Source organism: Pseudophryne corroboree, chromosome 6, assembly GCF_028390025.1.
Source record: "Pseudophryne corroboree isolate aPseCor3 chromosome 6, aPseCor3.hap2, whole genome shotgun sequence".
NCBI classification, from domain to species: Eukaryota; Metazoa; Chordata; class Amphibia; order Anura; family Myobatrachidae; genus Pseudophryne; species Pseudophryne corroboree.
Genome location: NC_086449.1, coordinates 255,941,683 through 255,966,770, shown reverse-complemented (window position 1 = coordinate 255,966,770; position 25,088 = coordinate 255,941,683). Strand labels below are relative to the sequence as shown.

At 43.9% G+C, this 25,088-nt stretch overlaps 1 protein-coding gene across 1 annotated transcript; it reads left to right on the top strand.

Moving 5' to 3' along the window:
* The first annotated feature begins 10,936 nt into the window (after window positions 1–10,936).
* LOC134931975 (putative olfactory receptor 2B8) lies at window positions 10,937–11,863 on the top strand. Its single transcript, XM_063925926.1, has one exon. The coding sequence runs from the start codon at window positions 10,937–10,939 to the stop codon at window positions 11,861–11,863; it is 927 nt and encodes a 308-aa protein (XP_063781996.1).
* Window positions 11,864–25,088: the final 13,225 nt, after the last annotated feature.

Genomic DNA, 25,088 nt, shown 5'->3' with positions numbered 1-25,088 from the left:
CTCGCTCTGATAAAATGCACTCCAAGAGACTGCATACAGACCTCTCGCTCTGATAAATTACACTCCAAGGAGACTGCATACAGGCCTCCCGCTCTGATAAAATACACTCCAAGGAGACTGCATACAGACCTCCCGCTCTGATAAAATACACTCCAAGAGACTGCATACAGACTTCCCGCTCTGATAAAATACACTCCAAGAGACTGCATACAGGCCTCCTGCTCTGATAAATTACACTCCAAGGAGACTGCATACAGGCCTCCCGCTCTGATAAAATACACTCCAAGAGACTGCATACAGGCCTCTCGCTCTGATAAATTACACTCCAAGGAGACTGCATACAGGCCTCCTGCTCTGATAAAATACACTCCAAGAGACTGCATACAGGCCTCTCGCTCTGATAAAATACACTCCAAGGAGACTGCATACAGACCTCCCGCTCTGATAAAATACACTCCAAGGAGACTGCATACAGGCCTCCCGCTCTGATAAAATACACTCCAAGAGACTCCATACAGGCCTCTCGCTCTAATAAATTACACTCCAAGGAGACTGCATACAGGCCTCTCGCTCTGATAAATTACACTCCAAGGAGACTGCATACAGGCTTCCTGCTCTGATAAAATACACTCCAAGAGACTGCATACAGGCCTCCCGCTCTGATAAAATACACTCCAAGAGACTGCATACAGGCCTCCTGCTCTGATAAAATACACTCCAAGAGACTGCATACAGGCCTCCCGCTCTGATAAATTACACTCCAAGGAGACTGCATACAGACCTCCCGCTCTGATAAAATACACTCCAAGAGACTGCATACAGGCCTCTCGCTCTGATAAATTACACTCCAAGGAGACTGCATACAGGCTTCCTGCTCTGATAAAATACACTCCAAGAGACTGCATACAGGCCTCCCGCTCTGATAAAATACACTCCAAGGAGACTGCATACAGGCCTCCCGCTCTGATAAAATACACTCCAAGGAGACTGCATACAGGCCTCCCGCTCTGATAAATTACACTCCAAGGAGACTGCATACAGGCCTCCCGCTCTGATAAAATACACTCCAAGGAGACTGCATACAGGCCTCCCGCTCTGATAAAATACACTCCAAGGAGACTGCATACAGGCCTCCCGCTCTGATAAAATACACTCCAAGGAGACTCCATACAGGCCTCCCGCTCTGATAAAATACACCCCAAGAGACTGCATACAGGCCTCCCGCTCTGATAAATTACACTCCAAGGAGACTGCATACAGGCCTCCCGCTCTGATAAAATACACTCCAAGAGACTGCATACAGGCCTCTCGCTCTGATAAATTACACTCCAAGGAGACTGCATACAGGCCTCCCGCTCTGATAAAATACACTCCAAGGAGACTGCATACAGACCTCCCGCTCTGATAAAATACACTCCAAGAGACTGCATACAGGCCTCTCGCTCTGATAAAATACACTCCAAGGAGACTGCATACAGGCCTCCCGCTCTGATAAAATACACTCCAAGGAGACTGCATACAGGCCTCTCGCTCTGATAAATTACACTCCAAGGAGACTGCATACAGGCCTCCCGCTCTGATAAAATACACTCCAAGAGACTGCATACAGGCCTCTCGCTCTGATAAATTACACTCCAAGGAGACTGCATACAGGCCTCCTGCTCTGATAAAATACACTCCAAGAGACTGCATACAGGCCTCCTGCTCTGATAAAATACACTCCAAGGAGACTGCATACAGGCCTCCCGCTCTGATAAATTACACTCCAAGAGACTGCATACAGGCCTCCCGCTCTGATAAAATACACTCCAAGGAGACTGCATACAGGCCTCCCGCTCTGATAAAATACACTCCAAGAGACTGCATACAGGCCTCTCGCTCTGATAAAATACACTCCAAGGAGACTGCATACAGGCCTCTCGCTCTGATAAATTACACTCCAAGAGACTGCATACAGGCCTCCTGCTCTGATAAAATACACTCCAAGGAGACTGCATACAGGCCTCTCGCTCTGATAAATTACACTCCAAGGAGACTGCATACAGGCCTCTCGCTCTGATAAATTACACTCCAAGGAGACTGCATACAGGCCTCCTGCTCTGATAAAATACACTCCAAGAGACTGCATACAGGCCTCTCGCTCTGATAAAATACACTCCAAGGAGACTGCATACAGGCCTCCCGCTCTGATAAAATACACTCCAAGGAGACTGCATACAGGCCTCTCGCTCTGATAAAATACACTCCAAGAGACTGCATACAGACCTCTCGCTCTGATAAATTACACTCCAAGGAGACTGCATACAGGCCTCCCGCTCTGATAAAATACACTCCAAGGAGACTGCATACAGACCTCCCGCTCTGATAAAATACACTCCAAGAGACTGCATACAGACCTCCCGCTCTGATAAAATACACTCCAAGAGACTGCATACAGGCCTCCTGCTCTGATAAATTACACTCCAAGGAGACTGCATACAGGCCTCCCGCTCTGATAAAATACACTCCAAGAGACTGCATACAGGCCTCTCGCTCTGATAAATTACACTCCAAGGAGACTGCATACAGGCCTCCTGCTCTGATAAAATACACTCCAAGAGACTGCATACAGGCCTCTCGCTCTGATAAAATACACTCCAAGGAGACTGCATACAGACCTCCCGCTCTGATAAAATACACTCCAAGAGACTGCACACAGGCCTCTCGCTCTGATAAATTACACTCCAAGGAGACTGCATACAGACCTCCCGCTCTGATAAAATACACTCCAAGAGACTGCATACAGGCATCCCGCTCTGATAAAATACACTCCAAGGAGACTCCATACAGGCTTCCTGCTCTGATAAAATACACTCCAAGAGACTGCATACAGGCCTCCCGCTCTGATAAAATACACTCCAAGGAGACTGCATACAGGCCTCCCGCTCTGATAAAATACACTCCAAGGAGACTGCATACAGACCTCCCGCTCTGATAAAATACACTCCAAGAGACTGCATACAGACCTCCCGCTCTGATAAAATACACTCCAAGAGACTGCATACAGGCCTCCTGCTCTGATAAATTACACTCCAAGAGACTGCATACAGGCCTCTCGCTCTGATAAAATACACTCCAAGAGACTGCATACAGACCTCCCGCTCTGATAAAATACACTCCAAGAGACTGCATACAGGCCTCCTGCTCTGATAAATTACACTCCAAGGAGACTGCATACAGGCCTCCCGCTCTGATAAAATACACTCCAAGAGACTGCATACAGGCCTCTCGCTCTGATAAATTACACTCCAAGGAGACTGCATACAGGCCTCCCGCTCTGATAAAATACACTCCAAGAGACTGCACACAGGCCTCTCGCTCTGATAAATTACACTCCAAGGAGACTGCATACAGACCTCCCGCTCTGATAAAATACACTCCAAGAGACTGCATACAGGCATCCCGCTCTGATAAAATACACTCCAAGGAGACTCCATACAGGCTTCCTGCTCTGATAAAATACACTCCAAGAGACTCCATACAGGCCTCCCGCTCTGATAAAATACACTCCAAGAGACTGCATACAGGCCTCTCGCTCTGATAAATTACACTCCAAGAGACTGCATACAGACCTCCTGCTCTGATAAAATACACTCCAAGAGACTGCATACAGACCTCCTGCTCTGATAAAATACACTCCAAGAGACTGCATACAGGCCTCCTGCTCTGATAAAATACACTCCAAGAGACTGCATACAGGCCTCCCGCTCTGATAAAATACACTCCAAGAGACTGCATACAGGCCTCCTGCTCTGATAAATTACACTCCAAGAGACTGCATACAGGCCTCTCGCTCTGATAAAATACACTCCAAGAGACTGCATACAGGCCTCCTGCTCTGATAAAATACACTCCAAGAGACTGCATACAGGCCTCCCGCTCTGATAAAATACACTCCAAGAGACTGCATACAGGCCTCCCGCTCTGATAAAATACCCCTGTATGTGCCTCTATACAACACAGCAGTTGTCCCACTGAGTTATATTCCAACTATGCAGATGTACTACAACCACAACTACAAACTTAATTTAGTAATGTTTTCTGATTTTCTCAGTAAAAAACTTTTAGTCTAGGGCACCGTGACTCAAATAAGTTTGGAAACCTCTGACATATGATACGGGAGTGGGGTAAATATTTTTAGGGTATGTTTTCCCCCACTCCCATATCATATGTGTAGACACTGTATTCATATTTTTTTACTCATTTCCTTTTTATAAGGGTGTTTCCACACTTATAGACCACCCTGTATATAGCGCAGGATGCCAGCAAGAAAGCTAATACTTGAGGGTGGTCAATAAACAGCCCACATTTTCTCAGGATTTGTTTGTGGAAATAAGTATGATAATTACTAATAAAAATATTAATTTATCTGTGTATGATTAAAGTTATCCCGAAAACATGACTTGTAAGTGCATTTGAGGATTTGAGTAAATAAAAACCCACCCTAGAGCATCTATTTAACTCACGTTGAGGTACACATTTCCCTAAGTATCCTCACACTCCCTATTAAGTCTGGTCACCACTATTCTATAGGTCTAGAATGTAATTATATGGCTATTGAAATAAATTGTAAACATCTACAGTACAGCAGCATACATGCACAGGCGAAAAAGGTCTATAAAAATGTAAACACTTTACTCCCCTCCTTTGTGAACCTACCATAGGCGTTTCTATAATAGTTGCAGTGTGTGCTGTGCACACGGGCCACTGAGTCCAGAGGGGCCCACACGGCACCACCTGCACCCATGTTTAATCACTTACCTCTCCGGAGTCCCACATCGGTGCTGCTGCTGCAGGAGAAATCACTCGGAACATGGTGCAGCCAGGGGCGTCTTAACAGCAGTGTGGGCCCCTGTATTATATAGCACATTAGTGAGAAGCCGTAAGTTTAAGTGGTTCTAGCATGCAAAGGTAATTTTGTGCAAACCCAGAACAGGCGATTTTCACAGATGTGTGAAGTTCCATTGACAAACAATACAAGTTCAGTCAATGATTCGCCTCTCAACAGAATGTCACTCAGCACTCATTGGTAAATTATCTTTATGCATAATTTGTATTCTACGGATGAGATGATGGCAGACAAATCTACTGTGTGATATGATTGGATTAGGCCTGGGAACACTTCAGGCCAAATTCTGCCATCAAAATAGGTTCAGCTTTGTGGCCGAATGTATAATAGTTAACCAAAGCGTTTGATAATAGTCTTGCTCATCTCTACTTTTAATATCCAGTCAAATTGTATCTTAATTACAAAGTTTTTGTGGACTCATTTAAAAAGTAAAACTGTTCTATTTGCGCTTTGGGACATAATCCCTTATGAAAGATAAATTTATCTTTAGCTGAGAAAAAATAGTCGCTGGGGAGCATGAAAGCCATAAAATTGGTAGCTTTATACACAGACAATGTTCTTTGTGTGCTCACCTAAACAAGACCTGTAATTGAAGTCAGCCTCCAATACAGCCACCTGGACATATATCCAAACATGAGAGGTTTTAAGAACTTGGACAATCTAGGAAGAAAAAAGGAATGGAATTCTAAATAAATCTATTTTTCTACATTATATACCAACCATACATGAAAACATTATCCCAGGTAAATCATATATTTTATCATGAATTTTACTGGGTCAAACTGTAGATTTACGTTTACTCTGCACATGTTACAAAATGCAATACATAAAACCAGTCCTTTTTTCTATAAACTGTAGTTAATGCAAGATGCATAGAAATTCATTAGCACCAACATGTACAATGACTTATTTAGATCTTATTGTTATTAACTGTGTGACACTATGCAAAATGATGCACTTTAATATTCTAACATCATTCAGAGATATAATTGCGCATGTTTGCCCATTTTGGTCAGCCAGAACTGCAATATAATTATGACCACCAAATGCATCAATAGTATGAATTTAAACCTAATTTTAGAAAAATCTATTAAAGGATAAGTTTCCATACCATGTCATATGATTTTATTCTTTCTAGGTAGCAATTTATATTCAACACACCAGTTGCATTGCTTTTAATTAATTGCAATAAATATAGTTGGTTTTTTTTTTAATATTGCTTCATTTTGCCCTATGGGGGGAGGGTGGGACTGAACTACACACCCTAATTGTAATCATAATAAGAGGTGCTACCATGCTGAGACTTTTAGTATAACACTGAAAAAAAGAGAAAATGCCAGAGCACACTCTGAAAACTAAGAACTGACAATTAGACCAATTATAATAAACTCTGCAATTTAACACGGGGTAAGATTGAAGCTCTTTGTATAATTTTGGCCTACCATGGTCAGGTGACCTCAGCATGTGGGTCCCTTACATTCCTAAGGTTCAAGTCCAGGACATGGGACCACCCAGGCCAGCACAGCCCAACAGCCCCAAAGCATCACACTAGTGAGAAGTAGCAATTAAAGTATTAAAATGTGTTACATTAATAAAATAATAGCAGCTCTGTGCTAAAAGTGTTACATAGGTGTGAATTAGTAATTAGGGTGTTAAAAAGTGTTACATTAGTGAAAATTTAGGTACGAAAAAGTGTTAGATTAAGTGTCAAAATAATGATGTCCCAAAACAGCCCAGCCACACCAATCCAAGGGGGCCCACTCCCCAAAATTAAATTGCAGAGTTTATTACAATTGTTCTGATTGTCAGTTCCTAGGTTTTAGAGTGTGCACTGGCATTTTCTTTTTTTCTCTTAAGTTGGTCCTAGCCTGATGTTCTCCCAAATTTGGTGTGCTTAATGATATATTTGTTTCTTGCAATTTACTTACTCTTCACCAAAGCTCTTATTACTACTAAACATCCCATCAAAGTGATTATTTTAAATTTTTCTAGAAATTATGTTTATTTGCCACTAACTACCTCTACTGGAATTGGTTACAGCAAGGTGTAGAGTACAGTACAAAAGTAAAAAGAGATTTCTTATTATAGAACAATGAAGCTGCAATGCCTCCTTTATGATAAGTGCTAAGAAAAGGCAAGATTTGCATTTGCTATTATTTACTTCTGTTTCACCAGCTGACTATGGAGCACTAATTTAATCTTCATGCCACCCCTGTCCACTCCCTTAAACACCTGATTTCTGTACCATGATTTATTTTTGAAACAAGAACCCCCTAAAGTAGTGGATCCCAAACTATGGCCCCCATTTATCAAGCCTTGGAGAGTGATAAATAGCACAGTAATAAAGTACCAGCCAATCAGCTCCTAACTTCCATATAACAGGCTATGTTTGAAAAATAACAGTTAGGAGCTGGTTGGCTGGTGGTTTATCACACTGCTACTTATCACTCTCTAAGGCTTGATAAATCTGGGCCTGTGTGCCTAGGCACCCTGCAGAGGTGCCTCAGGTTGGCGGTCCAGGACCAAATCAAATTATTTATGGTCAAAGTAAAAGACAATCAGAAGCACAACTGCACACCACCACATAACCGAGCCAACACAATTAATGCAATATTTTTTTCCAAATTTATCAATAAAATAACTTTTATCCTAGCTGATACATTAAGGCGCCATGAGGCAAAAACATTTGGGAACCGCTGCACTAAAGTATTCCAGCAGCAGAAAAAGCTACATCAGCAAGCTACTTGTAACGGATTGGAATGAAAGCGAGAGAATGCAGATGAATAATTCTGTATTCTCTGCTATACTGTACATGTATTATAAAGCACAACACGGAGGTTATATACTACATGCATCTGTACTAGGGAGGCCAAACCTGGGATCGGGATCGGCGGGATACCGGGATTCAGGCCCAAAAATGCCGGGATTTGAATCCCGGGATTAGAGCCTCCAATCCCGGGATTCACTGGATTGCATTGCGCATGTGCAGCGAGGGAGGGTTGGTGTAAGTAACACTTACTATTAGGCAGGCGGCAGCCATGTACACAGACCGCGGCGGCATTTCAAATGTAGCGCCGGCCACCAGCCAATCACAGCTGGTGGACCGGCGGCCAATCAGGGAAGCGGGCGCCATGTACACAGACCGCGGCGGCATTTCAAATGTAGCGCCGGCCGCCAGCCAATCACAGCTGGTGGACTGGCGGCCAATCAGGGAAGCGGCCGCAGCAGCTCCTGATTGGCTGCCGGACTGCCCGTTCTGACTGGCTGACAGCCAGCGCTACAATTTGAAAGGCCTCCGGCGCGCTCATCGCGTCTTGTCCATGGCTGCTGCTCGTCTAATAGTAAGTGAAGTTTTACTGACACCAACCCTCCCTCACTGCAGTGCTCGCTTCAGCCGCCCTCCCGCTCCGCTTCCTACACCCTCCAGCACTGCTCCCTAGTCCCTTCACTATACCAACTATCCAGCGCTGCTCCCTAGTCCCTACACTACACCCACCCTCCAGCGCTGCTCCCTAGTTCCTACACTACACCCACCCTCCAGCGCTGCTCCCTAGTCCCTACACTACACCCACCCTCCAGCGCTGCTCCCTAGTCCCTACACTACACCCACCCTCCAGCGCTGCTCCCTAGTCCCTACACTACACCCACCCTCCAGCGCTGCTCCCTACAGCCTCAGTGCTCCTTACACTCTTTTCCACTGCCCTCCACTCCCACTCTCCCTGCTCCCTACTGCAATCCCGGGAATCCCGGGATTGAGCGTTTTTCAATCCCGAATCCCGGGATTGAAAAAACGGCCCGGGATTGGCCTCCCTAATCTGTACTGTACAACTAGTACTAGGTGCATTGGGATAGACTATTCCCTTTATCCTGCACACATGCACCCTCTCTCCTCTATAAAGTTACCCCAATTTCCAGGGTTCAATTTCCTGCATTTATTACAGAAAAGATCACCGGGCTGTATTTCTAAATGTGTCATACACATGGATTGATAGATTTATATGGAATAGGATTTTTTTTTTTTCTGGCATTTCTATTAAAGATGAAAAATAATTGATCTGCGTTTTATCCAAATCTAAAACAAATAAATTTCTTATTGAATGTTATTTTTTTTTAAATTCATAGACATCAATATAGATATAATCTTATATAAAAAATAAAATACATTTACTAAATGTAATACTTTGGAAGATATAAAACAGGGTCTGATTTTGCAATAGTGGCGATTTCTCTGCGATTTCGTAGAAGGATTAAAGCTGCAATTTGTTTTGGGGCAGAACCAACCTAGATGACCTGAATTACTTTGTGCTTCTATCAACATACTAATCCTCTAACTGGCTGTGGGTTCATAGGTTAGTTGGCCTCACTCAGTGTACCTCATTTTTATCCATGTGCAGCCAGTTTTAGAGAATCAATTTCACAACTAGTGTACACACATAGCCTTTGTCAATAGATAAAATGCCTGTGGACAATCCTAACCTAGACAGAGTAAGGGTGCATACACACGGTGAGATTCGGACTTATCCGATTCTCACCGTGCGACAGGGGGCCGGGTCGGCACTTAGCCAGTATCGCAAGCACATAATGAGTGTGCTTGCGATGCTGGCTATGTGCGATGTCAATCCTGACTATCTCTTCTATAGAGATAGCCAGGATTGACTTGCCTGCACAGCCTATTTTTTCTGCCGATGCCGACCGCGCGGGGCCGCGCATCGGCATCGGATCGGGATCGCAAGGTGACTGTCACCTTGCGATCTGCACTATCTTTTCTTCCGATTCTGACTATATAGTCAGAATCGGAAGAAAATATCTTACCGTGTGTACACACCTTAAGTCAAATTCATTAAAAGTTACATCCTGTCAATATTTCATTCAAAATAAAAGGTTACTAAGTTATTTTACTGTGTAACATGTTACATACATTACTGTATGCCTTTCTGTTTAATTTTTCATTAAGGAATAGTTTAGTTATAATGTAACAAGTTTAAGAGTGAATAATAACGCAGGGGGTTATTCAGACTGCATTGCTGCAGCGGCAGCAATCGCAGTCTGAATTACTATGCGCAGTGCGCACGCGCGAGGGGTGCACTGCGCATGTGCAGCCAGTGAGAAGATATAGCTGATTGACTGGCAGACGTGGTTGCGGGGTGGGCGGGGCATGCCAACGGCATTAAAACGCCGTTGGCGGGGCGCGGTCCGGACAACAGAGGCGTGCTACTTGTCAGGTACAAAAGCATTGCTGCCGTGCAATGCTTTTGTACCTGTGCGGGGGGGGGGGGGGGTAGGGCCTGACATGCGGGGCGGACTAGCCCTGTGCTGGCCATCCCTTGCATTTCAGAGTAACTGACTTAGCACATCTATGATCAACTCTGAATTACCCCCTCAGACAGGATGCACAGAGGAGGTGACTGGAAATGTTTGGTGAATTGAAACAGATCCATTGTATAATCTCAAAGTATCAGATATGCAATAGCTAACACAACATACTGTTTTCAAATTAGCATTGTATGAATTATTTAAAATCATAGTCAGAAGGAGGTTTTGCTTACCTCAACATAAAGTGGTGATACAAGTGCTATCTGAGCTTTCAATTTATTTACTATAGTACAATTATTTAAGTAAATAAATGAGGGCGAGTGGTTCTCATCTGTCGTCAATCTCTCTGTTTCTATGATCATGACACAGAGTCTGCACACAATGGAGGCAACTACATCACTAAGCTGTGGGGCCTCAGTGACATCATCAGTTTCTAATACTTAGATAGGCTACGTTCTGATTGGAGCTCTTACAATGAGACTGCTCCTATTTTGTATAGATGAATAATGCCTTTCTAGTTAAGGCAAAGTATAGAATGTGAATTGATAGTATATAAACTTAACTGACATTTCCACTGTTCAGCCACTGAAATGAGACTGCTCCAATTTAGTGTAGGCAAATTCATTAACATACTTTAAGTGAAAGCGCAGAAGGAGAATTGGTTGTATATAAGCTTAATTATCATGACATTCTCACTGTAGTCTACATCTTTATCTCCAGATTGTTGCCTTTGGCATGACTACGTGGAACTACACCAGGGTTGAGGAATTCATCCTTCTTGGTCTGACCAGCCAGCCCAACATGCAGATTGCCTTATTTGTGATATTTTTCATTTGTTACGTCATATCACTTTTCGGTAATATTATCATTATTATTATCAGTAGGGCAAGCCCCCGGCTGCACACCCCTATGTATTTTTTCCTGAGTAACTTATCTTTTTTGGATATTTGGCACACATCAAGCTTTCTTCCCAAGATGCTCATACATTTCCTGTCAATAAGAAAAAGCATATCTTTTGATGGCTGTTTCACCCAGATGTTTATCCATCTCTCTTTAGGAGGGACAGAGTGCTATCTCTTGTTAGCAATGGCTTATGACCGGTATGCAGCTATATGTCGCCCACTACACTACACCACTGTTATGAATCCCATCTTGTGCATTAAAATGGCAGCTGGCTCTTGGATTGGAGGCATAATAAACTCATTAATACACACAGTCTTGGCACTACAGTTGCCCTTTTGTGGCCCCAATGTAATAAATCACTTTTTCTGTGAGGTTCCTTCTGTGCTGGAGTTGGCCTGTGCTGATGCATCTCTTAATAAGACTGTCATTTTCTTCTGTGCTATCTTAGTGGTCATGGGACCATTTTTCCTTATCCTCATAACCTATGGCTACATCATCTCCAGCATTATAAAGATAAGCACATCTGTGGGACGTAGAAAGGCCTTTTCCACTTGTGCGTCACACATCATTGTGGTGTCATTGTTTTATGGCACCATTATATTTATGTATATGAGGCCAGGGTCAGCCCATGTACATAAACAAGACAAAATGGCCTCTTTATTCTACAGCGTAGTTACCCCAATGATGAATCCACTGATCTATACTTTGAGAAACAAGGATGTTAAAGCAGCATTGGTGGATATTGCAAGAAAAAAATGATTTGTCAGAGAAAGTACACAAGTAGTCAATTGTTTGTGTTTTAATCAAAACTCTCCAACGATAGCTTTGTGTTACCTTTTACGAAAGAGGATTTCTAGTTGTCATTACAGCCAAGAGAAAATGTAGGATTTCTAGGTATCACTCCATATACATTCCAGAAATGGAATATACCCTATTTACATTGCAACTTGCATAACGTATAAAAACTAAAGCTAGTTTCACCCAAGCAAATCCTGTTACTTAATGCACCTGAATGGAGACAGAATTACCGTACAATATAGCCACACATGTAGGGCATCCAAATTGGACAATACTGTATATGGCCTCTCAGAAATTGGTCTAAACAAATAGATAATTTCTCACTTGTACTTAGGCATGTTAGAGCAGTCAACAATGACCATACAATAGCAATTATCTTCGGACCAGGGCAAGATTAAGCCTTTGGGGCCCCAGGACACTTAAGACAGGAGGTCCCTCCTCTCTTGTCAGCTGTTCCTGCTGTGTGTGCCTTCTCCCCCCTCCCTCCCCCTCCATAACTACATGAGACTACAGAAGCGCAGTACATACGCCGTGAAGGGCCCGCGTACTTGAGGAAGCATGGTTGCAACCACTGCAAAAAAAAAAAAAAAGAAACTACAGTATTGAATACTATGCACTAGCTCTGCTACATGACATCTTTGGGAGACTTCTTATTATTCTCCAAAGCTTGCATAAGGCTGTAATACAATCTTAAAGATTTAAAAAATAGCCTGTATGACCAGTTCATTTTGAAATTTCAATATAACTCAAAAAATACATGCAATAATAACAGCAAAATAAGATCATGAATTTCAAATATGAAAAAAAATTCAGACAGAGAAAGACCTAAAGGAAAAGCCTTCATTACACAGCAGAACCACACCCTAACAATAAGGCCTGCAAGTTTTACCACAAGTTGATGTTTCCCATGATTGGCCACAGAAATCTTCGGGCCTGGCACACATTTTTGGGACCCCATCCCTCCCCAGTAAGTACAGGCTAGTCAGCCATCTCTCTAGTCTCATCCCATCAGTGTCTCCCAGCCTTATCCCCCCAGAGTCACCCTCTCCTGTGTTGCTCCAACAGCATCCTTGCATCTCCAGCCTTATCCCCCATGAGTCTCTGCATCTCCGGCCATCAACTCCGGTGTCTCAGCCTAATCCTCCCTTCCACCTGTGTCTCTCAGACTCATTCCCCTCCCTGTCTTTCAGCCTCAACCTACCTGTATATCTCTTACTTACCCCCCTCCCCCTTTCCTGGCTCTTTATGCATAATTCACTCTGATGTCTCTCAGCCTCATCATACAGCATCTCTCCAGCACATCTTCTTGTGTCTCCCCAGATCAATGTATGTAGTGTATCCTAGGTAGCATGCACAGAAAGCAGACCCTGGTGTGTCTATGTTTGAATGGGTGTTAACCTCTCTGCTCCTCAGCATGAAGGTACACCAACAGGAATTGTGTGTGGGATGACTCCATCCTTTCACTCAGAATCACTCCTCAACTCTCTAAGCAGCAACGCTTGGGCCTCCTGCTCTCCTGACTAGTCCTGCCTTCTCCTTCCTCTTGCTTCCACTTCCTCCTCTCAGCCCTGGCTATGGTGGATATGATCTGTGTGAGGAAGAGGATGGCTGAGATGTGGGGTCCAAAGACGCGATGTCAGAAAATGACCCATGGACCAATGCTGCTGTTGGAAGGGTTGCTACTTGATCAGAGCAACTTAAACTGTGGGGGCCCCTGAGATGTGGGGGCACCGGGGTACTCACTCACTGTGCCCACCATTTAATCGGGCTCTGCTTCAGATTGCTTAATTCCAACATGACCTAATGATCCTATTAGATTAAATCTGAATATTATAGGGCTTTTGAGCTTGGTTTCGGGCAAAAGCACAACAATATGAGATTATTTATACCCCTGTTTTTACCTATTAAGCAATGTGTGAGGAAAATTCAGGAGGCTTGAGAGACAGCTGAGACAGATTACAACAAAGATTGAAGAAATGTAAAAACTAATTCTAAATTGTGTAATTCTTAAAATAAAATAAAAATTGTTTATTTACAATTAAAAAGAACTTCTGGTAATTAAAATAAATAAATAAATATTTTATATATATATATATATATATATATATATACACACACACACACACACACACACACACACACATTATACATATAATACATATATTTTTTTAACAGATGCGAAGAAAACCATTAACAGTTAACAGGATCACAAAATGTGAGAATGAGTATATTGACAATTGCAGATAAAGTGCTGTAGTAAGTAACATAATTGTGCTCAAATAATCACAATAATTCGATCAGAAGCTCATACTTACAATACGGGAGGACTATAAATAGCAGCAACTTCAAAAGTAGACATGTATCAGTCTAGGAAGAGATCAAAGCCAGCAATAGTCTATGGGTGTAGATATTGCAGCTGACTGGGAGATCTTGAGCTACAACTTGTAGAGGATACCAACTGGACGGCCATAGAGAGGGATTTGGAGCTGTGTTGTGGCCTAGGGCGCAGAGCTCTGGTGCTGCAATGATGCTGCCTCATGGCCCCTGCATCTGGCTAGCAGGATTCCTGTAACTGCACCCTGTGGCCAGTAGCGCTGCTTTCGTGCTTCCCTCAGTGTTAAAAGGCACGCATCCTGCAGTGTGTAGAGCTCTCCACTTCTACTGCTGCTGGCTATGCCCCGACTTATGTGATGTCACAGGCCCAGAGGTGGGGGCTGCATAGGGCAGCAGGAGCCCTGATCCACCGCTGATACCAAGTAGTTTGGTGCATACTCATACAAATATGGCACTTGGTGTCAGTAGAGTGTCTATATAGGGTTACTACACTGCAAAGAAGTGCGATGTGTGTGCCATCTTCACCCAATCCATTCTAAATAGGAATTATAACTGCTCCAAAAACAGGGGTATTGCAGAGGCATTCTCTATATCCAACTCTGTAGGATCCTTTTTTCACAGCAGCGCTCAATGCTACTAACAGTTTTTTGCCCTCTGTTGTTATATGCTGATTATATGCTGGTTAGCGTCAAACACACCTAAAAAAAAGTTAGAGTTGAAGCTGGGTTACCTTAATAACAGCAATGCAAAGAACATGAGATTAGATGTGCACACATTTTATTTTAAAACCTATTCTAAGGCAGAATAAAACTGCAGTTCCATTTCCTGTCAGATTCTATATATCAGCTGCTATCATACATGCCCCAAAGTCAGCAAATTAAACTTGTCATATACTCTGTGGGGCAAGGGTGGATCCAGAATAAAATTACAAGAGGGTGTAAGAGACCTGGCGGGTGGGGCGAGACGCTGCCGGTGTGCGCGAGCGCGAGTACTCACCGCGCCTGCCGCTGACTCTTACCTTCGGGTTAGTGACTGTCCCGGAGCCTTCGGGTCGGTGACGGTCCCGGATCCTCGCTCTCTGGCCCTCATTCCGAGTTGTTCGCTCGTTCTTCTCCTTCGCATTGTTGCGATTTTCCGCTAACTGCGCATGCGCAATGTTCGCACTGCGGTTGCTCCAAGTAAATTTGCTAAGAAGTTTGGTATTTTACTCACGGCATTACAAGGTTTTTTCTGCGTTCTGCTGATCGGAGTGTGATTGACAGGAAGTGGGTGTTTCTGGGCGGAAACTGGCCGTTTTATGGGTATGTGGGAAAAACCGCTGCCGTTTCTGGGAAAAACGCGGGAGTGGCTGGAGAAACGGGGGAGTGTCTGGGCGAACGCTGGGTGTGTTTGTGACGTCAAACCAGGAACGAAACTGACTGAACTGATCGCAGCGGCAGAGTAAGTGTCGAGCTACTCAGAAACTGCTAAGAAATTTCTATTCGCAATTTTGAGAACCTTTCGTTCGCAATTCTGCTAAGCTAAGATTCACTTCCAGTAGGCGGCGGCTTAGCGTGTGCAATGCTGCTAAAAGCAGTTTGCGAGCGAACAACTCGGAATGAGGGCCTCTGTCGGCTGCACTCCTGTCTGAAAGACAAATACAGCTGCGCTGAGCCTCTGGACAGGGGACGGGGGAAGGTAAATCGGGCCGACGCGCGCCGGACTAAAGGATGGTCATCATTGGCACTTGTGGCCTCAGACTGGCTACACCCGTGTGCGAGGCACGGTGGGTGCAACCTGGACGGAAACGCCCAACGTAGCAGGCAGAGGAGAGGGGAAGGGGTCACGTACGACACAGCAACAGACTCAACACAGATTATCCTCACCGGGTATATGCCTGTCCCCTTGATAGCCGGAGGTCTTGGTCTCAGCACCTGGAACAAACTTCGAACAACAACAACCCCGAAGCGATACCCTACTTTCAACGAGAACCTACCGGTGGAAGGCCCGTGAGCAGTCACGAGCAATGCACATCGCAATATAAATGGTACACGACCGCGCGCAATGGAAGCGCATCAGCAAGACAATGTGGAACAGTGGGTGAAGAGGTGAATGCTGTACAATAATAATAAACACAGTGGTGCGATAAGAAACAATACGCTGAAACAATGGTGGGCCTGACGCCCTGTGCGGCTCAGGTCTAGGGCCTGCCTAACTGGGTGAACAACAAATGGGGCCTAGCGCCCTCTGCGGCTCAGGCCTTGGGCCTGCCTAACTGGGTGAACACGATGGGGGCCTAGCGCCCTCTGCGGCTCAGGCCTTGGGCCTGCCTAACTGGGTAAGAACAACAATGGGGCCTAGCGCCCTCTGTAGCTCAGGCCTTGGGCCTGCCTAACTGGGTGAACACAACAATGGGGCCTAGCGCCCTCTGCGGCTCAGGCCTTGGGCCTGCCTAACTGGGTAAGAACAACAATGGGGCCTCGGCCTAGCGCCGGCGTTGGTGGTGCAGTGGGAACCGGGCCGGAAACAGTGCCACCTGTGGAAGCAAAAAGGGGGGCCTCACTGAGGGCTTACCTGGTCCTGCTTCGTCTGGATCTCCGACTGCAGTCTCGGGGTCTCCGCAAGGCCGCTTCCACTGACCGCGCCGCCGTCCGTGTCCCACGACGCAGCTCGCCATCCAGCTCTGCCCTCTTCCGGCCGCGGGCGGGCATCTTAAAGCCCAACCGTGCGGCCTTCTGGGATGGGTGACACGGCAGGTCCTCATTGGCCCGCCGCGGTGCCCAGTGATGACGCGCCACAGCCGGCGGTGGGGGTGGGAGGCTCTGGCACGGCAGAGGGGGATGGAGGGGGTTGCACCAGGGTGCCCACAAGGGCACCATGATAGGGTAAGGGGGAGGTTAGTGGTTTATAGGTATATTTGCGCGTGCCTTCGGTGCACGCGCTCCCAGAAAAGGAGCGTGGTCTCACTACAAGAACATGGCAGAGGGACATACACATGGTGACATACATAGGACGACAGAGGGGCACACAAAGGGGATCAGTATGATATACCGATAACTGGGATGCCAGCTGTCAGGATACCGACAACGGCATCCCGGCCATCAGTATGCCGGCAGCGGGGGAAGGGCAAAGAGTCCCCTTGCAGGTTTGCTGCACTCACCACGCTGCGGGCACAGTGGCTCGATGTGCTCACCACAGGTTCTATTCCTACTCTATAGGTATCATGGACACCCACGAATGGGAATAGCCCCTGTTAGCCGGGATTCCAGTTGTTGGTATTGTCAGCGGTAGGGCTATCCGATGTTGGTATCCTGACCGCCAGGATTCCAACCATCGCCCAATTAACTGCATCCCATATAAAGGGTGACATACATGGAGTACCAGAGGGGCATACACAGGGTAACAGTGGCACATATACATGGGGTGAAAGAGGGTCATATATACGTGGGGTCACAGAGGGTCATATATTCAAGGTGACAGAGGGGCATACACAGGGTGAGAGTGGCACATATACATGGGGTGACAGAGGGTCATATATATGTGGGGTCACAGAGGGTCATATACGCAAGGTGACAGAGGGGCATACACAGGGTAAATTTGGCACATACATGGGGTGACAGGGTCATATCTGCTGGGTGAAATAGGGACATACACAGGGTGTCATACATGGGGTGACAGAGGGGCATACACATGGTGACCACCGCACATATATATATAGAGTGACAGAGCGGCTACACAGGGTAAAAGCATACTTGCCTAGTTTTGAAAACTAGAATCATGGAGAATACAGTAGGATGTGCAGCGCAAAGCGTGGCACGCCGCAAAGAGGGCGTGGCATTCTCTGCCCAAGGGGCATGTCTAGTTCCACAAATAGGCGTGTCTATGCTTAAATGCTTGTTGTGAGATATTTATATATAACATTAGTAACAATATATTTTGGGAAGTTTTGCAAGTATCCAATAATATACTGGTAGGTTAATTGTCTCACAACAAAAATAACCCTAGTGTGAATGTGTGTATGTGTACATATGATAGGGAATATTGGGTGTCATTCAGATCTGATCGCTGCTGTGCATTTTTGCCCAGGACTTACTCCAACAGTGCAATACAAACTGGCAGATCGGATCCTGAGCTGACGTCACACACCTGCCCTGAAAACACTTGGGAACGCCTGCGTTTTTCCTGACACTCCCAGAAAACGGGCAGTTACCACCCACAAACGTCTTCTTCCTGTTAATCACCTTGCGAACGCCTAGCAATCTAAATTTTTGCACCATCCTTTCACTGTATGGCAATGTGGCTGTGCATTGCGGTGCATACACATGCACACTCATATGATAATCGGCCGCTGTGCAATTTTGCACAACAGCGATCAAGTCTGAATCAAGCCCATAGAGTGTAAGCTCCACTGGGGCAGGGACTGATGTTAATGGCCAAATTTTCTCAGCAGAATATGTGTGCGCTGTATAAATAACTAGTGATAAATAAATCAATAAATAAATATAGTATTAATACTAACATTGCTGTCTGCAGTATGGGGTTTCTTGTTTGCAAATATGTATATGCTGTGATATTTCTTTTCTTCTCACTCAGCACAATATACATGGTAAATGTTATGCCTATGCAATAAATTCTAAACGTAATTTGACCTTGTGTGAATTCATCACTAAACATATAATTCAGTTATGATTTTGGTTTATTAAATGTTATTATATTGTAAACACTGGACATCTGCATCTTGTAGGCACTACCTTTATTTATTGGATGTGCTGTTTTCCATACCATTACAGCATTAACCAAATCATTACAGACATCAGATACGCTAATTAAACAAATGTATTTAACTACAGAAAGATTATTAACAACAAAGCTCAGCAGCAGCACACTATGGATGAGTGCACACCAACACAGATAAGATGACCCTGTAACCCACAGATCATGTGCTGCTGTCTCTCTCCACAAGAGAGGATAATGAGAGTCATCAGTAGTGACTTCTGAGCAGCTATAGCAAATCATTGTTCTTGCAAAGAAACTTAATAGTGTCATCCCTGGCAGAATCTGAAGAATCTGGGAGATTTGACCTACAAAGCAGGACAGCAGGAGATTTATGACTGAAATAGAAGCCTCCCACAGGATGCTGGAGAGTAGGCTACTATGTGTAAAAGTGTCAATATACATGGGGTGACAGAGGGCATACACAGGGTAAAAGTGTCACATATACAACGGGGTGACAGAGGGGCATACACAGTGTGAAAGTGGCACATATACTGTATATGGGATAACAGAGGCTCATATACGTGATGTGTAACCAGCCAATATGTCGTCCTGACTGGCCAACATATCGGAAACTGGGCACACATTGAGCGATATTAATGAAGGACGGAATGATCACTGTTCGTTCTTCATTAGCATACATGTTGACACTAGCGATATCATCAGGTTTAATGAGCAGCACATAAAACCTGACAATGTTGGTAGCGACCACGGACACCCCCATGTCGGGCATACCAGGGACAAGCTGTGAGGTAAATGGCTCAGGAGGCACTGGCTAGTACCAGAGCTAGATTTACCCACAATATATGAGCCCAGTGGTTTATGTGGGAATTAAACAAAGATGCAGAAGTATATACTGCTAAAAATTTGGTGAGTTTTAATCAGAGATGTACCATAGACTTTTTACTCTAGAGTTTTGACTATAAAAATGATTAGAATAATACAAAGAAGATATTTCTAATACAGTATATTCTTTGTATTTTTCATATACTTTATGTAGTCAAATCTCTAGCGTATACATTAGTATGACTGGAAAAGCTCTGCCTCACCGCACGTCACTGGGGCATATACACTGCCCAATATGTGCCGATGTGAGCGATATATGATCTGATATGTTGTCCAATCCGCCGGATTGGACAACATATCACTTATTGTGAACCCAGCTTAAGACTACAAATGCATTTATCGTATGTGATACCCCACTCCAGTCAGTCTATCTCCTTGAGGTCTCACTTAAATTGCTTTCCACATATTGGGGGTCATTCCGAGTTGTTCGCTCGCAAGCTGCTTTTAGCAGCTTTGCACACGCTAAGCCGCCGCCTACTGGGAGTGAATCTTTGCTTAGCAAAATTGCGAATGAAAGATTCGCAATATTGCAAATAGACACTTCTTAGCAGTTTCTGAGTAGCTCCACACTTACTCGGCATCTGCAATCAGTTCAGTCAGTGTCGTTCCTGGTTTGACATCACAAACACACCCAGCGTTCGCCCAGACACTCCTCCGTTTCTCCAGCCACTCCCGCGTTTTTCCCAGAAACGGTAGCGTTTTTTCACACACACCCATAAAACGGCCAGTTTCCGCCCAGAAACACCCACTTCCTGTCAATCACATTACGATCACCAGAATGAATAAAAAACCTTGTAATGCCGTGAGTAAAATACCTAACTGCATAGCAAATTTACTTGGCGCAGTCGCACTGCGGACATTGCGCATGCGCATTAGCGACTAATCGCTCCGTTGCGAGAAAAAAATAACGAGCGAACAACTCGGAATGACCCCCATAGTTGGGTTATGCTGAAATACAGAGGAGATTCTTAAGTCAGATTTGTTATCTTTCTCTTCTTATACACCAAGACAGAGAGGCAAGGACCCCCAAACTCTTGCATTTAGTTATCAACACATTTCCTTACATGGAATAAAATGTTATTTGACTATATTTCTGTAGTACGTATTTTATGCATAAATGGAGAGTTCAGATACAATTCTAATTCTTGTGTGAACCATTTGCTAAACATAAAATTGCCTATCACCTTGTATCTAAAAGTGTTTAACTTAAGTCATCTAAAATGAAGTCTAAACTTTGCACTCTAACAATACTACCCCCTGCGAACCTTAAGCCGGGTAGACACTACAATGATATTGGCATGATTTGTTGTTTCTGGGCAAATTGGAACAACAAATTGTGCACTGTGTACTTAAGTGTCCTTGCTCCCTTGAAAAATTTAGTGCATAACGGTACTCAGGGGCATATTTAACAATGAGTGATATTCTTGTTATCACTAGTTACAAATGTTAAATGGTGCTCCTGCCGATAAGCTCCTTATTGTCATTGTTCAAACACATGACAGTTAGGAGCTGATTGGCTGGAGCACCATTTAACATTTGTAATGAGTGAAAACAAGAATATCACTCATTGTTAATGATGCCCATAGCGTGACAGTTCAATACGTTTCGAGTCTTTTATCAGCAAGAATCAGATGTTTCTTACTTCTCGTTTGTGCTCTTTGAGCTGTGTAGTGTATGCAGAGTGGCACACAGAGGGGTACTGTCACAACCTGGTTCTGTTTTCTGTGCTACTGGGTCTACTACCACTCCTGCTGCACTGTGATCCACTCTCATGGCAAGGGGCCAGCATCCATTGTCCATTATAGGATGCTTAGGATTCATTTTTCTCGGCCTGCTAGGCCACAATCCACATCAGAGCCTAGCCTGGAGTACTGCTGTGACAGGTCCCGACCACCTGACCACGGTCCATCGAATCCTAAGTGCTGCCTAACGTAGAGCCTTATTCAGGTTTCTTAACATACCAGAAAAGTTAGCAATTGGGCAAAACCATGTTGCACTGCAGGGGAGGCAGATATAACATGTGCAGAGAGAGTTAGATTTGGGTGGGGTGTGTTCAAACTGAAATCTAAATTGCAGTGTAAAAATTAAGCAGCCAGTATTTACCCTGCACAGAAACAATATAATATACCCAAATCTAACTCTCTCTGCAAATGTTATATCTGCCACAATGTCACAATGTATGAATTTTTGTGCTAATTTGTGTCATAGCGCTGCATATACATCTTCTATGTGTTCACACCTTCTATAGATGGACTGACTAGCCCTCATTTATCACAGCTGCTGCGCGCCGGCGCATGCCAGACAGCCGACGGCCGTCTCAGCCCTGCCCTGATTGATAGGCAGAGGCGTTCGATGGGCGGGAGGTGGCGGGCCGGCGGCTTATGGCCGCTGTTTAAGGGGTGTGGTCTAGGCAACACAGCCGCTGCGACCCTCACAGTGACCAGCAGCTCCTTGCCAGCACGCAGGAGCTGCGCTGGTGGGGAGCAACTCTTCACGTACAAAAGCATCGCCGCTGTGCGATTCTTTTGTACTTGTGCGACGGGGCAGAGCCAGACATGGGGGGCAGAAAAGCCCTGTGCTGGGCGTCCCCCCACATGTCTGTGTGACTGATCGTAGATGTGCTAAATTTAGCACATCTACGATCAGGTCTGAATTAGGCCCCTGGTTTTGCTCAACTGCTAACAAATTTGCGGCTACTGTCAGGCCTGAATTACCCCCTGTGTTTGTAGACCCATTCAACCTGAAAGTATAAAAATACTTTATTCTTTGGCCAAGAGAGAGAGAGAGAGAGAGAGAGAGAGAGGGAGGGAGAGAAATGATTTTTGAGAAAACAACAATGTATGTTTTAGTTGAGTAATATGTAAGGAAAGGAGATATGTGAGCCATTTAGTTATGCCACAAGTGAGCAATGAGTGATCTAGATTTTCTCGGAGGAAATTATAATGAACACCGTCAGGCAACATGAATATTAGTGTAATTTTCTTTTTTACAGAAAAGGTTTTAGAGTTCCAAGAAATAAATGTACTGGAAAACTAGACAAAATGCAAGTGTACAGTTTTTAAAATGAAACATAGTAGCAAATTCACTAATTTTTATTTCTTTATTTTGTATGGGGGTTTAAAACTGTCATACATCACTAGCAGTTTCGACCTACAAACCCCTGATAGTGTAGGGCAGAGGTACCCAAACTTTCTTGAATCACAGCACCCTTTAGTGTCGGCATTGCTTTCACGGCACCCACAGGCCCAAAATTTCTTACTGAGAAATGCACCAAAAAATATTATATTAATTAAAAATATGATATTAGGGCTTACCTGTCATCCTACACTGGGTACACAATGGGCAATATATCGGCTGTTCTATTACAGGCCGATGTATCGCTGGCCCATCGGCTAGTGTGTACCAACAATATGCCTGGTAATGCCGTTGTTCACAAACATATCACATCAGCCCTGCAGCACACACGATGATCAATATATCTACCAATATATTGGTGCATCGTTGTGTATGTACGGGGCGGTCAGATGACCACCCATACACATGCTGCAGCAGCCGGCGGTGATTGACAGCTGAACTGGGTAGGCGCATTTAAATGCCTGCACATCAGTCACAACGTGGGTTGGCTATCACATTTACCATAAATAATTTGATTTGGTCCTGGCCCACCAATCCGTGGCACCCCTGCAAGTGGCTGTGGCATCTTACAATGCCACAGCACCCAGTTTGGGAACCACTGGTGTAGCGGATGAACATTTCTGGCTCCAGGTCCATGTGGTCCTTAATCTGGCCCTGCAGCAGTAATTATGCATTGAATACAACGGCAAATAATATGATTCATTTTCTTATGTGACAGTATAATTTTATTAATATATTAGGGGATAAATAATATATAATTTTATTCAGGGGGGAATATTATTTATTTATTCATTATATTAAATTAGCAATATTATCTGTTAATTGGTGTAAATACGTTTTTATTATTTTATGATGTAGATGTTATCTATAGAGCCATAAAAAATTAAATGTTGCCCCTGCAACAACATATTTTTTACTCCAACAATTAATTGAAATTTCCCCTTTATTCTGAGAATTAATAATGTTATTTGCCCCTATTCAATACATGATTGCCTTCATAATAGGTGCATGGTGTTTCCTTACCTTCTGATTGGCCAGATAGCTCAGAATCCATGTTGTTTCAGCTACCTCTGTCACCACCGCTTGATAAATTTGGTAGTTTCTATTTGTGATGGAAATGTGTATATTATCATCTTTTATACAGAAGATAGTGGGCGCTATTAATAAAATTAAATAATTAATATAATTTAGTTTCTACTAAGTAATAACGTTCTATTTCTCTAGCTGCCCACAAATGGGGATCTGGATATCCCCTAAACTAGAAACAACAAACAAATACAATAATGTGGGCGCTCTGAAAAATACAATTACCGACAACTGCTGGTTTTATAAAATATAAAGATATTTTTATTATTAATATAACTCCTGGTTTCTATATCTCATGTGTATCATAATAAAACATTTATCCCATTATTAAAACATTCAGAGAGAACTAATGTCCCAATACTCAAGACTTGCTGACAGTCCTGCAGGTAAGCTGGTGATTAATAGAGTTAGTACATGAATGCCAGCTGTTAGTAATTAGTAATATTTAGCATGCAATTTTGGCTTGGTGCCAAATTAGTATAGGCAGTTCGTTATATGTATAGCTTTCAATACTTCACCAAGTCCGGACTGGTTGGTTGGATCCAATATTAAGTGGCATATATTGCAAACAGTTCTGCGTCTGTGTTGTATCTGGATTTAAATCTCACTCATATTTCAGACAGATCGCTCGGTGTTTCCCCAAAGCTGGGGTGTTGTTTCAAGAGGTATTGGTGTTTTTGTACCTTCTTGCACCGCTTGGCCGTCTGATGGAGTGGTGGGGCAGCAAGCCCTGGATTGCAGAGGACGCCGTGCTTAGCCGCAGTTCGCGGCTTCCGGGTTCGGTGCTTCCGGCTTCCGGTTATACTGACAAAAAAGGTTGACCATATATGGATATGAATATTTAAAATTGGAATGAAAATATATCAATTATATGGAGATCATCTTTATTAGAAATGTCGGTCTATATATCTATATACGTAGATTTGTCATATTAAGAAGTCTGAATAACTATTAAACTATAAAAATATTAAATTAATTATTTATTTGTCTATATGTGTTTTAATTTTTGGTATGGTATCTTGCTCTCTGTCCG

Coding starts and splice junctions, on each gene's coding strand:
- LOC134931975 (XM_063925926.1), top strand. CDS start 10,937: ATGACTACGTGGAACTACACCAGGGTTGAGGAATTCATCCTTCTTGGT.